The 18,679-nt window shown below is 38.8% G+C and overlaps 1 protein-coding gene across 50 annotated transcripts in view; it reads right to left on the bottom strand.

Moving 5' to 3' along the window:
• Nucleotides 1-18,679, bottom strand: part of TCF4 (transcription factor 4) — a 414,402-nt gene that overhangs the window by 124,434 nt on the left and 271,289 nt on the right. For 4 of the 50 annotated variants that reach the window (XM_020800315.3, XM_020800316.3, XM_072992914.2 and 1 more), the window contains exon 1: nucleotides 1,595-2,994. The exons of the other annotated variants lie outside the window; for them this stretch is intronic. In XM_020800315.3, coding sequence (XP_020655974.1) covers nucleotides 1,595-1,663 — 69 coding nt within the window. In that variant the 5' untranslated portion in view covers nucleotides 1,664-2,994. Of the gene's footprint in view, nucleotides 1-1,594; nucleotides 2,995-18,679 lie in introns of those variants that run through there. 50 annotated transcript variants of the gene reach the window in all.

Genomic DNA, 18,679 nt, shown 5'->3' with positions numbered 1-18,679 from the left:
TAACCCCTACAAACAAATGCAAAAAGCAAAATAGAGAGACAAAACAGACTGCAATTTTGTGCAATTTTATGAAGAGTGTAGTTTTTTTCCTACGGAAAACACTTTTTATAGAAAAACACAGTTCTACTTTTCCAACATTGGGTATTGCTATTTATTACTACTAGTATATGCTTTAAAAATATTACTACTGCTGCAGAGATAATTATAAATTCTATCCTATTCAAAATGCAGAAAATGTTTGTTTATTATTCAATGCTTGGAAAGTCATGCAGGGAAAAAAGTACGTATTCCAAGCCATCTTTCAAATTACTAACTGAATGTTCATACTTCTCTGTATTTATTTTAACTGACCTTTTTCTTAACAAATTACACTAATCCAAGACATCATTTTAAAACATTATAGAGAATGAATTAAGTTCACAGCTCTTGTGAGTAAGGAACGGGGGAGGGAGAACCCAGCTATTTCAACAGATGTTCATTCATAAGGATGGATTTCTCATCCAAAATAATTTTATGCATATGCACATACACAAACACACATACTCTTTGCGTGTGCTTGTATAAGACAAACCCATACGTCTGGTATAATTAGTTTGTGCCATCCCCATCTCTGAAACGGGCCTTGGTTAAAGCTCTAATAGTTCCCTTTTGGCCTAACTGGTTTACACTGATTGATATCAGATGAAATGTTGGGAAGTTGAAACAACTCAGCCAGCAGCCTGCCTGCTGCCCGGAAAACTTCCATATTTTATTTTCCTGTTTTTCACCAACACATCTCTTGACCTCACCAGCCTATAAAAGACTCTTAAAAAAAAATCCTTCCCAGGATCCAGCCTTAAAGATAATGTTTTTTTTTTTATTTTTTTAAAAAATCAATAACCTTGCAGATAGCAAGTACAGTACTATAAACCTTCTGGTAAGGCTACACGCAAAAAGCAGACACATTTAAAGGAAGTGTTTTGCAAGCAGAAAAGAAAAGAAGAAAAAGATGAGGAAGAAGTAGAAAAGGAATGTGTGTCATAAATTCTAAATAACAAGATGAAGTTCACAAGAGGAAAAAAAAAGGAAGGCAATTACTTTATGGCTATTTTTTTCCCCACCAAATTCCTCAATCTCGAGTTTTGCCTCTACTTTTTCTCCATGCACCAGTTTCTCAATTAAATACATTCAGCTGCAAAGCCTGACATGGGAAAGCTGCGGATGCTCATTTCAGAAAAAGAAATGCAGAAATCTGAAAAGAAAACTGAGCTCGCTCTCTCTCTCTGCCTCCTTTCATCATGTCCTTGTTCTTACAGATAATGACTGAACACTGGCTTAGAATTGACCAACTCTGACTTAATCAAAAAGTTTTAGCCTGTAAAATGCATTACAACCTCTCTGTATTCATTAAAAAAAAAATTCAGCCTCCTCTCCTGTTTTAAACAAATCCCTGTGCTTAATACCATAACATTACCAGGAATTAAATAGCTTAAGGAATATGGAAGGCTGAAGGAGCCCAGAACAACTTTCAAAGCAATAAATGCAGCAAATGACTCTCATTTCTACGACAATAAAACTTGTCAAAATTACACCTTTAATTACAGAGCTAGCTTACCGCTTTCCCATTATAGTAGTACATCAAAGAGTTTCCGCCCATGCCAGGAATTGTGTATGCGCAATACATGGTGTCTCGTATTCTTTTTTTTTCCTCTTCAGTACCACTCTCACAACTTTTATTTCAAACTCGCTGTCCCTTTTTTCACAACAATTCCTTCAGTCGCATTTTCCCATATGGCCAGGCCAAGCATGGTGAATATGCAAAGCAGGGAGAAACCATTCCTGACGTGGGGGGGGGGAGAAGAGGAGGAGGAGGAGGTGGCTAGGACTCTTCTGTCAGAGAGTTTAACTTTCCACAGCAAAGCTGGAATCCTTCCCAGTCCCGATTTAGCTGCAATTCCTAATGCACCGAAGAGATAGGTTCCAACTTTTTTCGCCCGGAATTTTTCTCTAGTGGCTGGGAATAACTTCGATTCTTTAAAAAAAAAATTTCAAAAATTCTTTCCTCCCCCCACCCCTGAAAAAAAAACAACACAAAAAGTTCCAAGCACCCTTTTCTTTCCTAAAATTTCCACTCAACTGCCTTAGGGTAAAAGTGGAATAGGGTCCATTATTGCAGAGAATACAAATGCAGTTAATTGACTCCCCCTCTCTCTCTCTTTCTCTCCCTCTCTTTCTTTTTTGTTTTAATTTGATTAAAAAGCGAGTGGCAGGAAGGGAATCGTATGATGCACATCTAATAACTCTACCATCTGTCTCTGCTGCTGGCTAGCTCCCAGCATTGTACGCAGCTGCCTGAGAACTCGACTCGGAGAGAAGGGGGGGGAGATAGATAAACACACACACACACACACACACACACACACACACACACACACACACATCTCTGACCTCACTCAAAAGGGGGGAAAAAAAGAAGCACTGTTTTCTGACTGCCTGGTCAACAACCTACAAAATAAGAGCTGAGAATGAAACAGAAACATTGCTTCCAGCCTAGCCTTTTAAAAAATTTCCTTCCAAGTCACTGGCTTTCTTTTGGAAGCAGGAAATAGGTTAGAAGCCGTACAACTTAATTCAGTTAGAGAGCTGGCATTTGCTTAGAGGGAAATCCATCGATGGGCTACTGACAGAGACTCTGAGGGAGCACTTGCTCTTTTCATTTCCCCCGCCTTTTTTTTCCCTTTTGGCTTAAGAGTGAAGGAAGGAGTCTTTAGAGGTGTGGACTCCAACCTCACCCTGCAATTTCTGAACGCCGAATTTGACAATTGGTTGCTGCTGTTGCTTTAGGAGGTTGGCACACGGGATATTTGAAATGAAATGGGCTTTATGGCTAATGTTTCAAGGTCCCGAGCCGGGAGGAGGATCTGTAATTTCATCCTTATAAAAAATCATTATGAAGGCGAGGAGAAACCTTGCACCATCCATCCTAATACATCCAGTATAGTAGCATAAACCCAACAAACTACGAATCGGAATTCACAGCGTTAAAGAAAATGAGGGACGTTTGGTGCACAGAAAGATGATAGTGGGTGGATCCTGGCCCTTAATTTTCTTTTACATTGTACAAGCTAAGCCAAAAATGGGAAGAGGGGTTAAGAGACGGAGGGAGGGAGGGCAGAGATTGGGACTAGCTTCGTCTTGCCAAATTCAGAGCATCACAGGAAAGGAAGGCCCCTGGGAATTGATCCCAAATGAAACTAAATAATTTGCATATGCTGAAGCAAATGCCATCTGAGCATACAGCTATTCTCCAGAATCAACTTTAATAATTCAAAGCACCTATTTCCTTACTACTCAACATGGTAACAAAACACATACAGTATTAATAAACAGCAAGATATGGCAGTGTCAGTTCTGGGTAGCCATCTTTTGCTAATGGTAAAGTTTTATTTTATACCCTCTGTACAAATCTACATAAGAGTATGGGTCCTTGTGTATCATGGAGGGGGGAAGGCAGAGAGGTTTATCTAACTTCCTTGCTCTGCATTTATTTGGGAGGTCCCCAGAGATTTGAGTAAACAGTTCTTGAATTATAATCACACATTTCATTCAAATTTCATGCTTTGAGGATTTTTTCCTCATTAGAACAATTAGTTGTCAATCTGACAGCATCACAATTGTAACCTATAAGCCATCCTCTGTGTATAATACATAAGGCCACAAAATCCAGGTAAAATAGGTCTGCATGCAAGAGAAATTAAAATGTTCACATGAAGGGGAAGGAGGAGACAGGAGAGATCTCACGACATCATAAGTTGAGAACTGGTGACTTCAGTTATGAACAAATTCAGACTACAGAGTTAATTCTGATACTTGATTTATACGTTGAAAATTTCCATAGCCGTTTGAAATATAGCAAAAACCCAAGCAAAGCATTATTTGTTTCAGCAGCAATGCAGATTTCATATTATCATGCTTTCAAAATTTAGGAATGTGGTCCACTTATTATAAGCATATACCTTCACACGGTGATGTTTGTGTGTGAAAAATCCCACAATGTTGTGGATTAGTATAATACGCAATTAACATTTGATTCTAATAAAATGTTACCTCAAAACTAGATTTGATTGACTTCTAAGCTACTAAATTCACTCTAATCAGTTCATAGCCACTGAAACAACCCTCTAAAATCGGACTAACACTATAAGCTTTAATTATTGGCACCAGATAATTATGAAATTTCATATTCTGTTGTCTACAGCAAAATATAAATTAATGGAGTTAGGTCACGCTAAAGAAAAGCCCTGAAATAATGACCTTTACAACCAAAGTCACTGCAGCTGAAAATGCAGTTGCTTTTGGCAAGTTGGAGTACCACTTCTTCTGGGCATCCGTACATACATGCATTTAGATTTAGAATGCCTGACGCTTCTATACTCCTACTCCTGCTCGCTATTCTTTTTCTTCTTCTAGAGCTGAAACTTTTTGTGGCAGAAATGCAATCCACCTGCATTCTGATATTACTTCTATAATATATTAAAACAGGAGAGACATGGACTGATTTTTGAGGCATTCCCTTAAGTGTTCAAGGCTCTTCATATTTTCAGGTAAAAGAATTGGAAATGAGTTTTACTTAGGGCCTCAAGAGTGAAACCTTTACACATAGTAAAAGCGCTGAGTTAACCTTGCAAGCCACTTCCAACATATTTTTAAATATAAGATTCCACTCACACAAAGCTTAATAGCCCTTCAAGTCCACCTTATGCAACCTAGTGCTTTCCAGATGTTTTGAACACCGAGTCTCATAAGCTGCAGGCAGCACAGTCAATGTAGTTCACCCATCTGAAGAACAACTGGTGGGGAACCTTACCTTGTGCATCAGAATATCCATGACGGATTCCACTAGCTCTGCTGACTTTCTGTAACACAGTTGCTGGGGTCCACACACTAGATTTGAAGTTTATATAGGTGGACTGCACAGATAGATCCCCACACATACTGGCAGCCCAAGCTGTACAATTTGTATGCCACAAAACCGAGATGCCCACATTGTGCATATATGGCCTATGAATATTGGATTCTTTGCATATAGATCCTATACAAACATGTGAATGTCAGGAAAGAGGCAGCACTTATGCAAGCCCTTCCTCACAACCACACACAAAGAGTGAAGAGCTTCCTCCTGATAAAAAGGGCTCTTTGCATGAGATGAAATGCACATTTGTTTCTTTTGCTGGCAAAGAAAAGAGTGTTTCTGCTATCTGGAAGACCATATTGGCACTGAATTCTGAAATAACCAAATACACATCTGGCAAGTTCTGTGAATGAATGCTAAAACACTCAAATTCCAAGCCTTTAACAAATTCTCAATCAATACATTTGAATTTCAGGCCCACTGGGACCACCTGCCTTAGCTCACCATCATACCTGAACCAAAATTCACAACCTACTGTAGATTCAAATATAAAGAGCCATGTCCGGTAGGACTGCACAACTTCAGCAGCAGAGCTTGGAGACAAAAATGTTACATGTAACACTGTTACCTGTAGCATGTTACCTCTGAGGGTAACAAGTGAATAGTTTTTTAAAATAAAATAACTACTGGTAACATTGTTTTATGGAGTGTGCTCATTCATTTGTTTTAAACCAACAGGAGTCATTTTTTGTTTGTTTGTGGGGTTTTGTCCATTTAAAATGTTTCAGTGTATTTTTCTAAAATAGCAAAAATGTATAAAGATCTGTGTCAATAATGTGTTATTAATGTGCCACTTGCAGAATAATTATTAAAAGCCAACCAATAGTTTCAGGAATTAATGAATAACGCCTAACATGTTGCTTAAAAATGAGAACTATTCAAGCTCTGCTGGAATGGCTAAGGAGAATTTTATAGTTTCTGGAAGTGCTTGTTGTCAGTATTGCTGCAAAGGTAACATATTAGTGAAAAGATTTAGCTATATAGGTGACATCCTGTAATTGCACAGACAATGAGCATTTGGTTTAGGGAAAGTTCCACAAACACTTTCTTAGGTATTATAGTCACTAGCAGTTTGCATTAGAATTGCTCCTCCAAGAAATCTGGCATGCAATACTATCCACATTCAAAAGGCCAAGTATTGCTTCTCATGCAAAGTCCCCAATCGTCCAGGGAATAAAACTGTAATGTTCTTTAGAAGTCACTAGGGTGTAGTACATATCTCTTTGAATTACAGTCATACCTACAGTGCAAGTTCCAGCTCTTAACCTGCTTCTCTCTCTTTAAGTACAATCTGGCAGAACTGCAGCAACATGAAGAAAACTTCACAAAGACAACAACAGCAGCAGTTCAGTAAGCTAGGATCACCACAAATACTTAGGTCAGACAGGTAGTAGTGGTTAAAACGCTGTACTGCAGCTAAAACTGTGCTCACGACCTGGGGTTCAAATCCCAGGTAGCCGGCTCAAGGTTGACTCAGCCTTCCATCCTTCCGAGGTCGGTAAAATGAGTACCCAGCTTGCTGGGGGGGCAATGTGTAGCCTTTATAATTAAAATTGTAAACCGCCCGGAGAGTGCTTGTAGCGCTATGGGGCGGTATATAAATCCAATAAATAAATAAATAAATATAAATAAATAGTAGAAGCTGTGTCGATGCAAATACTAGCTGGGAGTGGCCCAGAATCCTGAAGGTCAATAAATATGAGCAACTTTTAAACTATATTTTTCTTTATTCACAAAGGAGAGATGGAAAACCCTACAATTGTGAGTCTATGTCCTGTTGCTCCTCATTCCTTCTCCAAACTTCATCAGGCAGCTGAGCATTTATAATAGCAGCTAAATACTCAAATATTAATAATTACAAATCAGAATAACCACATATTGAAAACATTTTAACTAATAGAAAAAAGCAAATGGATTGAAATGTTATTTACCTTCCCACACACCAGGGCATGTTGTAGAAATGGGTGAATCAACATATCTTATATAGTGAACTCACCAATGAAAAATACAGCCTTGCCCATCCTAAATTAGGCAACCAAGTACTGTACTAGGATTCTATTGTTTAAAATGAGAAAACTGCTAAGGATAAAGTGCAGCTATCTGACAAGAAACAGCTTTTTAAAATTATAAATGTGTGTTGGTGTTTTAATCTTCTAATGCAGTACTGTGAAATTTGCATCTGGACACAACATAACTACTTTAGGGATTTTCACTGAGCCAGGCAAAGGCAGTTGTTAAGCTATATTTTGTTGATCCAAAAAGCCGGTATTAATGCAGATTGCTACAAAGCCGAGTCCTAGTTATTCTGAACCTAACTACCCCAATAGGAGTCGCTATTATCAAATACTTGTATTTTAAGACATTTCTTTATATAATATATAGAGGTGTGCATGTGAGTGTATGTGGGGGTGACTACTCTCATCCAAATCATAGTTAAAGTACTCTGATACATTATTAATTAATCTATTATATATACTTGCACACAAATAAATAGTAGCTTGTTACAAAAAGGAGGTCTGATTTCTGGCACAAAGACTTTCGTTACTTTGGGTAGGCACTTAGAGTGAATCTCGTTTCTTCCAACAGTGTGGGGCAAATGCATTTGAAACTACATCCAATGGAATTGTCTTCCTAAAATGCGAAGGATACCCCAGTAGCAGGCTTAGCTCAGATGTGAATTGGAATCTGGATCACCCTTCACAGTAGGTCATGGTGAGGTAACAGCATTCCAAGCAGCACTTGGATGTTGTAGCAGCACTCCAAGTAGCACTGATTGGCTGGATCTATCCACTCTTCCCATTTCCACAATGTTCATGTGCTGTAAGGCCAGGGCATTATGGGGACTTGAAAGCGTTACTGGCATTTGTAATCTAATACGACTTGGAATATCAGATCAGAAAGTTGGAGGCACTAAGCTTTCAGCATTAGGCCATATCTGGGTGCTGAGATTCTTCAACAATATATGACAATGCAGAAGGAAGCACCAGCAAGTTTCTTTTTAATCCAAAATTTATCTGGCAGGAGCCCTCTTCTTCTTCTAACTATAACTTATAATATGGGCTAAAAGAAAGTATCAATAGAACATACAAAGCTATAAAAATATATATAACTATATTATCTGATTTTATATTGGAAGCCGCCTAGAGTGGCCCGATGAGCCAGATAGGCGGGGTATAAATCAAATAAATAAATAAATAAATAAATAAATAAATAAATAAATAAATAAATAAATAAATAAATAAATAAATAAATAAATAAATAAATTCATTGTAATAATAAAACACAATTGTTATTAAAATAATCAAAATGTTGCAGTTAGAACACTAATAGTAATTTACCTTTAAAAAGAATGAAGTACCACCACCCCTGGTCACAACATATGACCTTGGCCGACTCCCAGTTGTTGAAGCCCTTTCTGTATCAAAGAGTCATTGCTTTGCCAAGCCAGCCTCCCGCAGCAAAGAGTTCCACACCTGGGAGTGACTGCAGAGAAGGCCTTATATTGCATGCTTACCAGGTACAGAACAGTCAGATAGCAGGGAGGACCCATGCTGGACATCCGTTATTTACACATAACATGCAAAAATATATTACAATCTTCTTCATGTTATCATACATGATCTTGAAATATCATGGCCTTCTCTTTATTCACAAGAATATACCGTATTTTTCTGTATATAAGATGATACCATTGTCTAAAATCTTTAGACCAGAGGTCCCCAACCCCTGGTCCATGGCCCGGTGCCAGTCCGTGGCCTGAGCTGGACCAAGCCATAGAGACAGACCTCCCCTGCACAGCCCCTATCTGCCTGCGTGTGCGCCTGCGTGAATGTTCCCCACCCCTTTGCACATGTGCATGAGTGCCCCTGAGTGCCACGCCACCCTTTGTGCATGCACATGAGAGCACGCCTGTCCGCATAAGCACACCACCCTTCATGCATGCACACGTGCATGCCCGCGCCCAAGAGAGAGCACACTTCATGAGAGGGAGCACACTCCTTTGCGCATGCGCACAAGTGCAGGGAGTGCCCTGCCTTCCCCAACCAGTCCGCAGGGTTAAGAAAGTTGGGAACCGCTGCTTTAGACCAAAAACAGAGGGTCATCTTATACACGGAAGTAAGTTGAGGAGAAAACAAAACAGCCCATACCTTGCCTCTGCAAACAGGCTTCCTACAGTCAGGAGGCTTAGCTTCCTCCAATCACAAGTCTTACGTAACTGACATCAGCTGATGCTGAACAAACCAGTTGGAACACACCTTTTTAATTACTAAATAGAAATGTATTATGTTTTAAGTTTAAAATATTGATTTCTTAATTTTGGATTTGAAAAGTGCAGGTGTGAAATGCAACCATACACATGGGGGCATCTTACAGACAGAAAAATACAGGGTCCACTTCTCTCACCAGCAAGGATCACTGAGAGCAAGGAGGAAATCTGTTACCGGTGAACCATGAATATTGTCTAGAACAGTAGCAAGTCAGTTTAATATGTTAACTATGTTTTCTATGGGGTTTTTTTGGATGATCAGGTATCATTACTGTTATTTTATTTTATGTGCGACCCAAACCAAATTTTCATCTTCTAATGTGGCCCAGGGAAGGTGAAAGGTTGGACACCCCTAGTCTAGAACTGAACAGCTCTGCAATTTGTTCCTTCATGAACACTATGGCTTAGTTTCAGGTACAGCATGAGCACAGGAACAACTATCATTCTATATATAGGATTTCTCATATGACTACAGGTACTATCCTATGAGCCCTTTTATCAACCAAGCATTTGCCTATTTTAACCTGTGGTAGGAAAATTGGGCAAATAGTGTAGCATAAAATCAGTAAACATAAGTAAGCAGGAACACAGCGGATAAAACCATTCTACAGTGGGGTATCTACTTAAGAACGTCTCTACTTAAGAACAATCCAACTTAAGAACAGCTCCATTTGCTAAATTTTGCTTCTACTTGAGAACAGAAATCCAAGATAAGAACAGGAAAAAAACCTTTCCTGCTCTTTTTTTAACCTTAGGTCATCTTAGGTTAAAAAAAATTCTTCCCCTAGTGGTAGAGTACGTATTAACCAGCTTTGCATTAGTTCCTATGGGAACTAATGCTTCAATGTACAAACGCACCTCTACATAACAAAAAAACAGCCAGAACGGATTAATTGGTTTTCAGTCCATTCCTATGGGAAATTTTGCTTCAACTTAAGAACGTTTCAACTTAAGAACACCATTCCAAAACGGATTAAGTTCTTAAGTAGAGGTTCCACTGTAGTTTCTATGGACGGAAAAGAGCAGATACGGATTAAATGGTTTTCAGTGCATTCCTATGGGAAATGCAGATTCAACATAAGAACTTTTCAACTTGAGAACCACCTTCCAATACGGATTAAGTTCTTAAGTAGAGACCCCACTGTATAACATTCAACTTATTATCTTAATGAAAATCCATAGTCAGTTAAACTGAAGTGCTTACATTTAAGACACCATGGATCTATGGCATTCTATATGGCATTTTTAAACTAGATGCCACCAGAACTACCCTGTTTCCCTGAAAATAAGACAGGGTCTTATATTAATTTTTGCCCCAAAAATGCATCAGGTCTCATTTTCAGGGGGTGGGTTTTTTTTCCCATGTACAACAATCTACATTTATTCAAATACAGTCATGCCATATTCTGGTTGCTGCACAATGGTGGAGGGTGGGGTTTCATTAAACTGGGACTTATTTTTGGGGTATGGCTTATATTACAAGCATCCTGAAAAATCCTACTAGGGCTTTGTAAGAGGGTTCGGGGTTAACCTTGGGCATTTCTTCCTCAGGCAACACAAATGATGATTCAGAGTTAATAATAAAAGAATCTTTAGTAACAAAAGTAGTTGCATCTCCTTTGTTACATTCAGCTGAACTTTGAACTGTCCACTGGGGAGGAGAACTCTCCCAAAACCATAATAACGACTTTTCATTGTTTAAATCTCTTAGTAGTAAGTTTTTGCTTTTTTCTCTTCCTCGGTTGGTTGTCTCATGAAATTGTTGCGGACCACACACAAGGTCCCACAACACGGGTGACGGGCCCATTCTCCCTCTCTCATTGCTTCTCTCTCTCTTACATTGGGTCCACATGATGTACCAACCGGGCAGGACCTTGATTCCTGGGATATACCAACACCGTCCATTCTTCTGGACTGAGGCCAGGAATGATGGGTCTTACTTTACTGACGGTTGGACTCTCTGTCTCCACATTGACAGTGTCGGCCGCGGGTCTTTTCACAGGCACAGCAAAAACCTGAACACCTCTATCAACTCTATCCGTTGCTGTCTCTCTGAACACGGTTATCTTTTTTGTCTCTTTGGACGTTATTCCCTCCTCCGTAATCAGGAACACGGCTACCCTTTCCCTTTCGCGGTTCTCCTCTTTCCTTTTTCTAGCCCCGGTTCTAACTAACTGCCTTAACTGTCCTTCTTCCTCGTGAACTCCTCCATCTTGAGCCCTTACTGCTTCTGGTGCGCGGCATTCTTCTTTCTCTTCCGTTGGTGTTCCTGCCTCTGCTCTCTCCCACATTTGTATATCTACGCTAGCTTTTAGAGGGGATGGCAAACTCTTTGATGTTTCCTCTGTCTCTTCCTCACAGGCTTATTTTTGGGGAAACAGGTTACGATCAGGAATACAGCCTTAAGCAATGCCACAATAAAACTTCCCTTCAGTGCAGACTGTTGGCCTACTCCCACTGAAGCAGTGTCTGTCATCCAGCCTTCCTGGTTCAGCACATGGGAAGAAACTCTTACAGGTTATCCCTCAACACTTACGCTGCATTCCATCATGCTACACAGAACACACCCAATCTCATCAGATTTTGGAAGCTAAGCAGTGTTAGGCCTGGTTAGTATTTGGATACAAGACTATGAGAAAACTTGAGGGATATCCAGGCAGGACTAGGAAACAATATGGTTTGAAACCTGGAAAGTGTTGCTGCCAGTCATAGTTGACAGGAGTGAGTTAGATGAACCAACAGTTTGACTCAGTATTAGGCAGCTTCTAATGTGCTTAAGGTATTTTAAGTGCTTCCACAGATCCCTCCACCAGAGCACTCCACTGCTGGCTAGTAAATGAGAAAGCACCGTACTTTGTTATATGAAGGTTGTAGGTTTTACATTATATATTGGCTGAAGGTTAGGTTGTACATCACATATTGGCCGAAATCATGCTGCTTAGCATTGTAGGTCACACTAGAGTAGGCCCATTGAATTAGTTGGGATTTAGTGAGTCAGCTCTTCTGTGCTATTGATTTAAATGGCCCATTCTAGTTGCAACTTTAGTCTAGTAAGTCACAACTGGAATAGTTGCATTTGAAACAATGAACCTTACAAATCCGATATAACTTAGAATGTTAAGCAACAGGATTTCAGCCACCATGTTTTAACTGTCCTGTGAATATATCTTTAGAAGGTTCTGTTAATAACATATTTCCAGTGTTTTGAGCACCATTGGTGAAAACCTATTGCTCAATTATGCAAAAGAGGTAACTGTTGGAAGCAAACTGCCATATAGTAAGCAATGTCTGTAGATATTGGTTACATGACAAGTTGCATAACAGATTATGGCAGTTTTGATTCTAAAAGTTACATTTTTAATATAATAAAAATGCATAGTGTCTCAATATGTCAAACATGGAAGACAACAATGAGTTACATGTTGTGTAGGCTTGGTTCAGTGAAATGAATTTTTTCAATATTTAGTGAGTTTGAGTAAAGGAACCATGAAAATATAAGCATGCTAAGCAAAATACTAAGAACTGATTGGTCTGTGAGCCACTCAAAATATAGGTGTTTGCAGAACCTGTTAAACTAAAAAATTTATTTCTTTGTGTTGTTCTTGGTCTTTTCCCTTTTTCTGTACTTCATTCCTCAACATCATCTTGTTGTCTTTTAACCAAATGCATATGCAAACTACTTTAAAATATAATTTACAGTTAATCTATTTTTAACAAATTCTGTTTCTAAAATATTCATTTGTCATTGTCTCCCTTTCACCATGTTACTGGTAAAAGCCAAAAGGAAGTTAAATCATGGAAGCCTGCATTCTTCCTAATATTCCAAGAGTGCAAGCAACTTCAAACTAGGTGCTGACACAGAATATAAAGCCATTTCCTAGTTATCTGCTGACTGGTGAACAGGGTGAGAAAGGCCTTCCACTCTATAATGGAGCTTGGTCCATCTGCTCACCAGACTGCTTACAATATGCCATGCAATCAGGGTGGGAATGGATCTCATAGGTCAACCAATTTAACCAACTATTGAGGAAAACTGGTGCTATGAAGTAGAAAGAACAGGATTTCAACATCCTCTGTGAAAATAATAACATGGCAATAGATACCGCCCAATGGAATAAGTATCAGGTACAGCCTATCATTAACTATATTTGAGGATAAATCAGTACATAACTTACTTCATTTTGGCTGCAGCTTCTTGTTTTTTATTCATGTATAGCTCATGTTAGTCCCTCCCTAACAGAGAAGAAAATGAGTGGAAAAAAGGACAAGAAAACAATGGAATAAAATATGCTTATATACTGCCCCATAGTGCTTAAAACATTTTCTGGGTTGGTTACAATTTAATTACACAGGTTATACATTGCCTCCTCACCGTGAACTGGTACTCAATTTACTGGCTTCAGAAGGATGCAGACTGAGCTACCTGACCCCGGGATCAAACTCAGAACATGAGCAGAGTCTTCACTGCAATACTGCAGTTTAACCCCTGTGACATGAAGATATTTTATTAACTTGCATTAATTTTGCTACACAAAACCAAGGCCTCACTTTCTTCACTGCAACTCTGGCCAAATTGTGATGATATAGATTTTATTAAAGCCTCAATGTATGCAAGGAAATGCAATAATAACTGAACACTACTGCTACAACTATCTTCTAAAAATGCCATGTTCCTTATACAAGAAGAGCTGGATCATACACATTACTTTAGTATGCAGTATTAAGAAATGTGTTGAGGGCTGTCTGGTGCCATTAATACGATGCTACAAAGACAGACTTGCATGACAGGTGAGGAACAATGTATCAGAACAGAATGTGGAGAGGGATAAGATGGGTTCCAGATGTTGTATGTATACGTAATTCTAACATGGATTGTTACTTTTTTCAGATGTTACCTGAATTTAATTTTCATACATCAGTTACAACACAATCCTGTACATATCTAGCCAAAGATAATTTTTCATTTACTACAATGGCTACATAAACATACATGGGACTGCAGTGCTACCTGCAACGCTAATGATCCACCTTGGGATTTTGGGACTGGGTTGGTTAGAAAACCAAGTGACTATTATCTAAAAGTAATCTGACAAAAAAAGATTGATTTACAGCCAAGAACCTGCCCTGCTCTATGCTACAGACATAACAAAAACCATCTAAAAATTACTGCAGTTTGAGGTATAAATTAGTAAAAAACAATGGATGTGACTTAATACAGACTGTGCACATAGTCAATAAATACACTTAGTGAAAAAAATAAGAACATTATTCTTCTAGTTGTTGAAATAGTTTGCCACTTGCATTTTCTCTGCAGACCAGAATTATGGCCAATATAACTTGACAAGATAAAACTGGCTGTTATTTGACAGTGGAATCTTGTGTAAGGTATTCAAGAGGGGTGCAATTTTGTTGGCCTAGAGTTAACATTTGCCTTGGTTTTGTAGATCTGTCCCTAAACAGTATTTAAGCATTCTTTTGTAGCTTAACTCTAAGTTGCACTGTGCAGAGGATAATTAGTGGTGAGCATTAAATAGTCTATGTTGTTCCCTGATTAGGGGAATCTGTCTATAGGGATATTGAGCAGGAGCCCTCTTTATTTTTTTAACAACCAAACACCAAGTTTAAAAAGAAAAATAAGCAGTTTTTTTTCCTTTTATGACAGAAATTCTCAAATATGTTTTGAATAGCTCTAACTTTTAGAAAAATAATATTGCCCCACCTTTGATCCAGTTTTATCAATAGTTTTATCATGCATGTTTTATAAAGAATAATTTGTGTCCTGCTTATTTACCTTTATTCACTTGTTGTTATACGCCATCAGGTCAAAAGAAACTAGTTAAAGGTTCCCCTTGACATTTAGTCCAGTCGTGTCCGACTCTAGGGCACAGTGCTCATGCCTGTTTCAAAGCCATAGAGCCAGCATTTTCCGAAGACAGTTTCCGTGGTCATGTGGCTAACGTGACTAGACATGGAACGCCGTTACCTTCCCACTGAGGTGATACCTATTTATCTACTTGCATTTACATGCTTTCAAGCTGCTAGGCTGACACGGATTCAATCTTACGACTGCTGGTCTTCTGACCCTGCAGCACAGAGGCTTCTGCAGTTTAACCTGCAGAGCCACCACCTAAAAGTCACCCCAATAGGGCTTTCAATGTAAGTAAGATAATTAAGAAGTGGTTCTACCACTTCCAACTCCCAGTGGGTTTCCATGGCTGAGTGATGATTTGAATCCAGGTCTCCTGATTCCTGATCTGTCACTCGATCCACTACTATGCTACACTGAATATCCCTATTCACTCTTACAACTCTGTCGTGATCAGGTCAGCCCTATATTCTGATATACACAGGGATACTGGAAAAATAAATTGTGGTAAGTTATTGATTTGAAGCCATGGTCAAATCTAAGTCCATGAAATTCCACCCTTACTATGGTCATGTCTCCATTTATCTTGGGTTTGATCCAAAACGAATCATACTTAAGTGTGGACCTATTTAAAAAGCAATGGAATACAAGCTCAAAATGGCTATATAAAGTCCTGTTTTTTCCAGTGGGGCTCTGCTCCAAATGTGACTTCGTCTTGATCCAAACCATTGCTCAAACTTTATACTTGTGGAGAGAAGTGATAAAACTGTATACTACTGTTGTTGTCGTCACAGTGAGGGCACAAACCTAACTAGCCAAGATGGCTGAGGGGCCACCTCAGCTGGTGCCCGGCCAACTGAAACCAAACCCTGCTCCCAACCTAGGAATGCTAGAAATTACTTAGGACTACCTTTATCTTCACCTAACTTTGTGCTGGCATAGCAACTGCATCTCTGAGCTGGAGAGGCTTGGATCTAACATAACTGAGTTCTTTCCTTGCCCCACCCCGTACTCACTCCCTTTCTGGCTCTTCTGTTGGCTGATCTTAGCCAGCAAAGCATTTGTATGAACAGATCCTTCTGCCAGCACATCTCTGAAATCAGCCATAACAAGATATTTCTGCCAAAAAAAAAAAAAAGCCAGGACAAGGGCAGTTGCACTGGCACAAAAGGCTTCTGCTCATTCCAAACCTACTATGGCCAGCATATCTTTGAGTTAGTATTACACTGAAACTCACTGCACCACTCTTTTGCCCTAGTGTGGTTTTCTTCAGTGGGGGTCTGTGACATGACATTAGAAATGCAGTGTAACAGCTGGGAATATGAGCTGAAAATTCCCAGTTCAAATTGTAAGTCAACAGACTTTTTTAAAAAATGGTTATGAGCAAGCTATAATGGCCCCAGCCTTTGCTTTCCCTTTATAATATGTAGATATTCAAAATCAGTCTGTTTTACAAGGTTGTTGCAAGGATCATTGAGATAATACTGTACTTGTAAAACGTCTTGTATATTTAATCCATAGAATAAATCTAGTAAAGCATGTGTGCAAAAGAGTCACAAAGGTATCAATAGATATCTGGTTTAATTACCTACTCATCAATATACCTGAAAAAGCACAGTAAAGGGTTTCTGTATGGAATGAGAGGTCTAAGTGTACCTCCCATGTTCATTTCCAGCTCTTTATCTGGCATAAAAAGCATGAAATACCTCCAAGGCACATGGAAAAAGTGACAGCGAGGGCTATGAGAGGCGCACACAACTATTCTTTTCTTTATAATGTCATTTCATATGTGGAGGAGAAATCTAAAAAAATCCTATGAGTATGACTCCTAGGTGCTCATTATTATACCTTTTTTTAAAGTTGGTGAAGCTCTCTACATATGATTTCCTGATCACTTGGAATATGTTACGTAAATACTAAGGACATGGTGTATGTGTGTGAATGTGTGACTTTAAATTCAAGACTCTAGGGTGCCTGTGCACTTTTGTGAGTTTAACAATGTTTTTCTCATTCTGTACCCAAGAAATCCCACCATCCATTGAGACACATGCATGTAACTAAAGAAATCTCAGGCCATACAAAGCATGTACTTTATTACTGAGCTATAGCAAGCTATAAAGTCCCAGAACACCCAAAGAAGAAGAAAACAGTAAAGCATCTTTCAATACTTTATACTTAGAAAACCAAAAGAAGAGTTCCCATAGATTGGAAACAACCTGACAGTACAGAAATATTATTATTACTGTTGTTTGGAAAACAAAATTGAACTACTACTTGAATTAGATAATCATAGCTATGATTAACAGAAATTATTAGGATTGTGCTAGCTGAAAAAGCGTAATTATAGGCATACCTATAATTAGGTAGTTCAAATACCTTGTTCGTCCTTAGTTGTTGTTGTTGCTGCTGTTATGTGCTGTCAAGTTGCAACCTATAGCAACTCTAACAGAGTTTTCAAGGTAGGTGAGATATTTAAGGAGTAGTTTTACTAGTTCCACCTCCCCAGTGGGTTTCCATGACTGAATGGGGATTTGAACCCCTGGTCTCCTGACTTCTAGTCCATCATTCTGTCCATTACACCACACTGGGTTCGTTAGATGCACATATAAATGAAATCTGGAATTCCTTGTGAGGACACAAAAAGGCTTCAAGTGTACTGAGAGCTGATTCTGAATTGTATAGCAACAACATCCTGATATGACTAATTTAGCCATGAATTATGATTTTATGTGATGTTATGGATCTCAGAATTTGTATCCTATCATTCTGTCCTATAAAGTGAGCTGGTTAAAGGAAGCTAGCAAATTATATCTGAAACTACAATATTACATAAAATAAACAAACTCCAAACTGTAGTTTAAAAAAAGGTTAAAGCAATAATCCAGCCAAAAACAGGATAGGACTTCATATCAAAATCGGATGGGATGGAGTAAAAAGGTAAGGGCAGATCCAAGAGCACTTCCCATCTGTGAATATTGTCCTTCAAAGAAAATGCGTCCCAAGTCCCATAAATGATCCTAGATTGCAATTCCTGCTGACTGAACATATTTCTGTTTTTTCTGTATTAAGTATCAAAATGATAGATCACATCCAGTTCATCAATAGCTCCACATGTCTGTTCAAGATCTTCTGTGTCTTGTTCATCATCCTAATCATGAATAACAACGTTGGCTATTGTCAGCATAGTGATGGCCATACTCCAAATCTCTGGATAACCTTTTCTAGCTGCTTGATTTAAATATTAAATAGCGTGAAGAATATGATAGAAGCCTGAACTTGAAATTACTGGACTATTTAGACAAAAAGAAAATAAAAGATTAACACAGCATTGTAGTCCTCATGTCGAATCTCAAAACAGGTGCAGTCCAATAAAGCATTACATCTTGTTGACGATCAGGGTGATGAACAAGACATGGGAGAGCCACGGAAATATCATAAACAGGTGAGATTCGAAGTCCTGCAGGACTCTTCATCAGGCTGAGCACTGCAGAGTTGACAGCAGCAACACCTTTCTACTTTGAGACAAAAACAGGAGCCCATGAATGTTGATAGAGGGCAATGGGAGATCCACTGAATGACTAGCACTCCTTTGTCT

This window comes from Pogona vitticeps, chromosome 2 (genome assembly GCF_051106095.1).
Source record: "Pogona vitticeps strain Pit_001003342236 chromosome 2, PviZW2.1, whole genome shotgun sequence".
NCBI lineage: Eukaryota > Metazoa > Chordata > Lepidosauria > Squamata > Agamidae > Pogona > Pogona vitticeps.
This window is presented reverse-complemented; position numbering and strand designations above follow the sequence as displayed.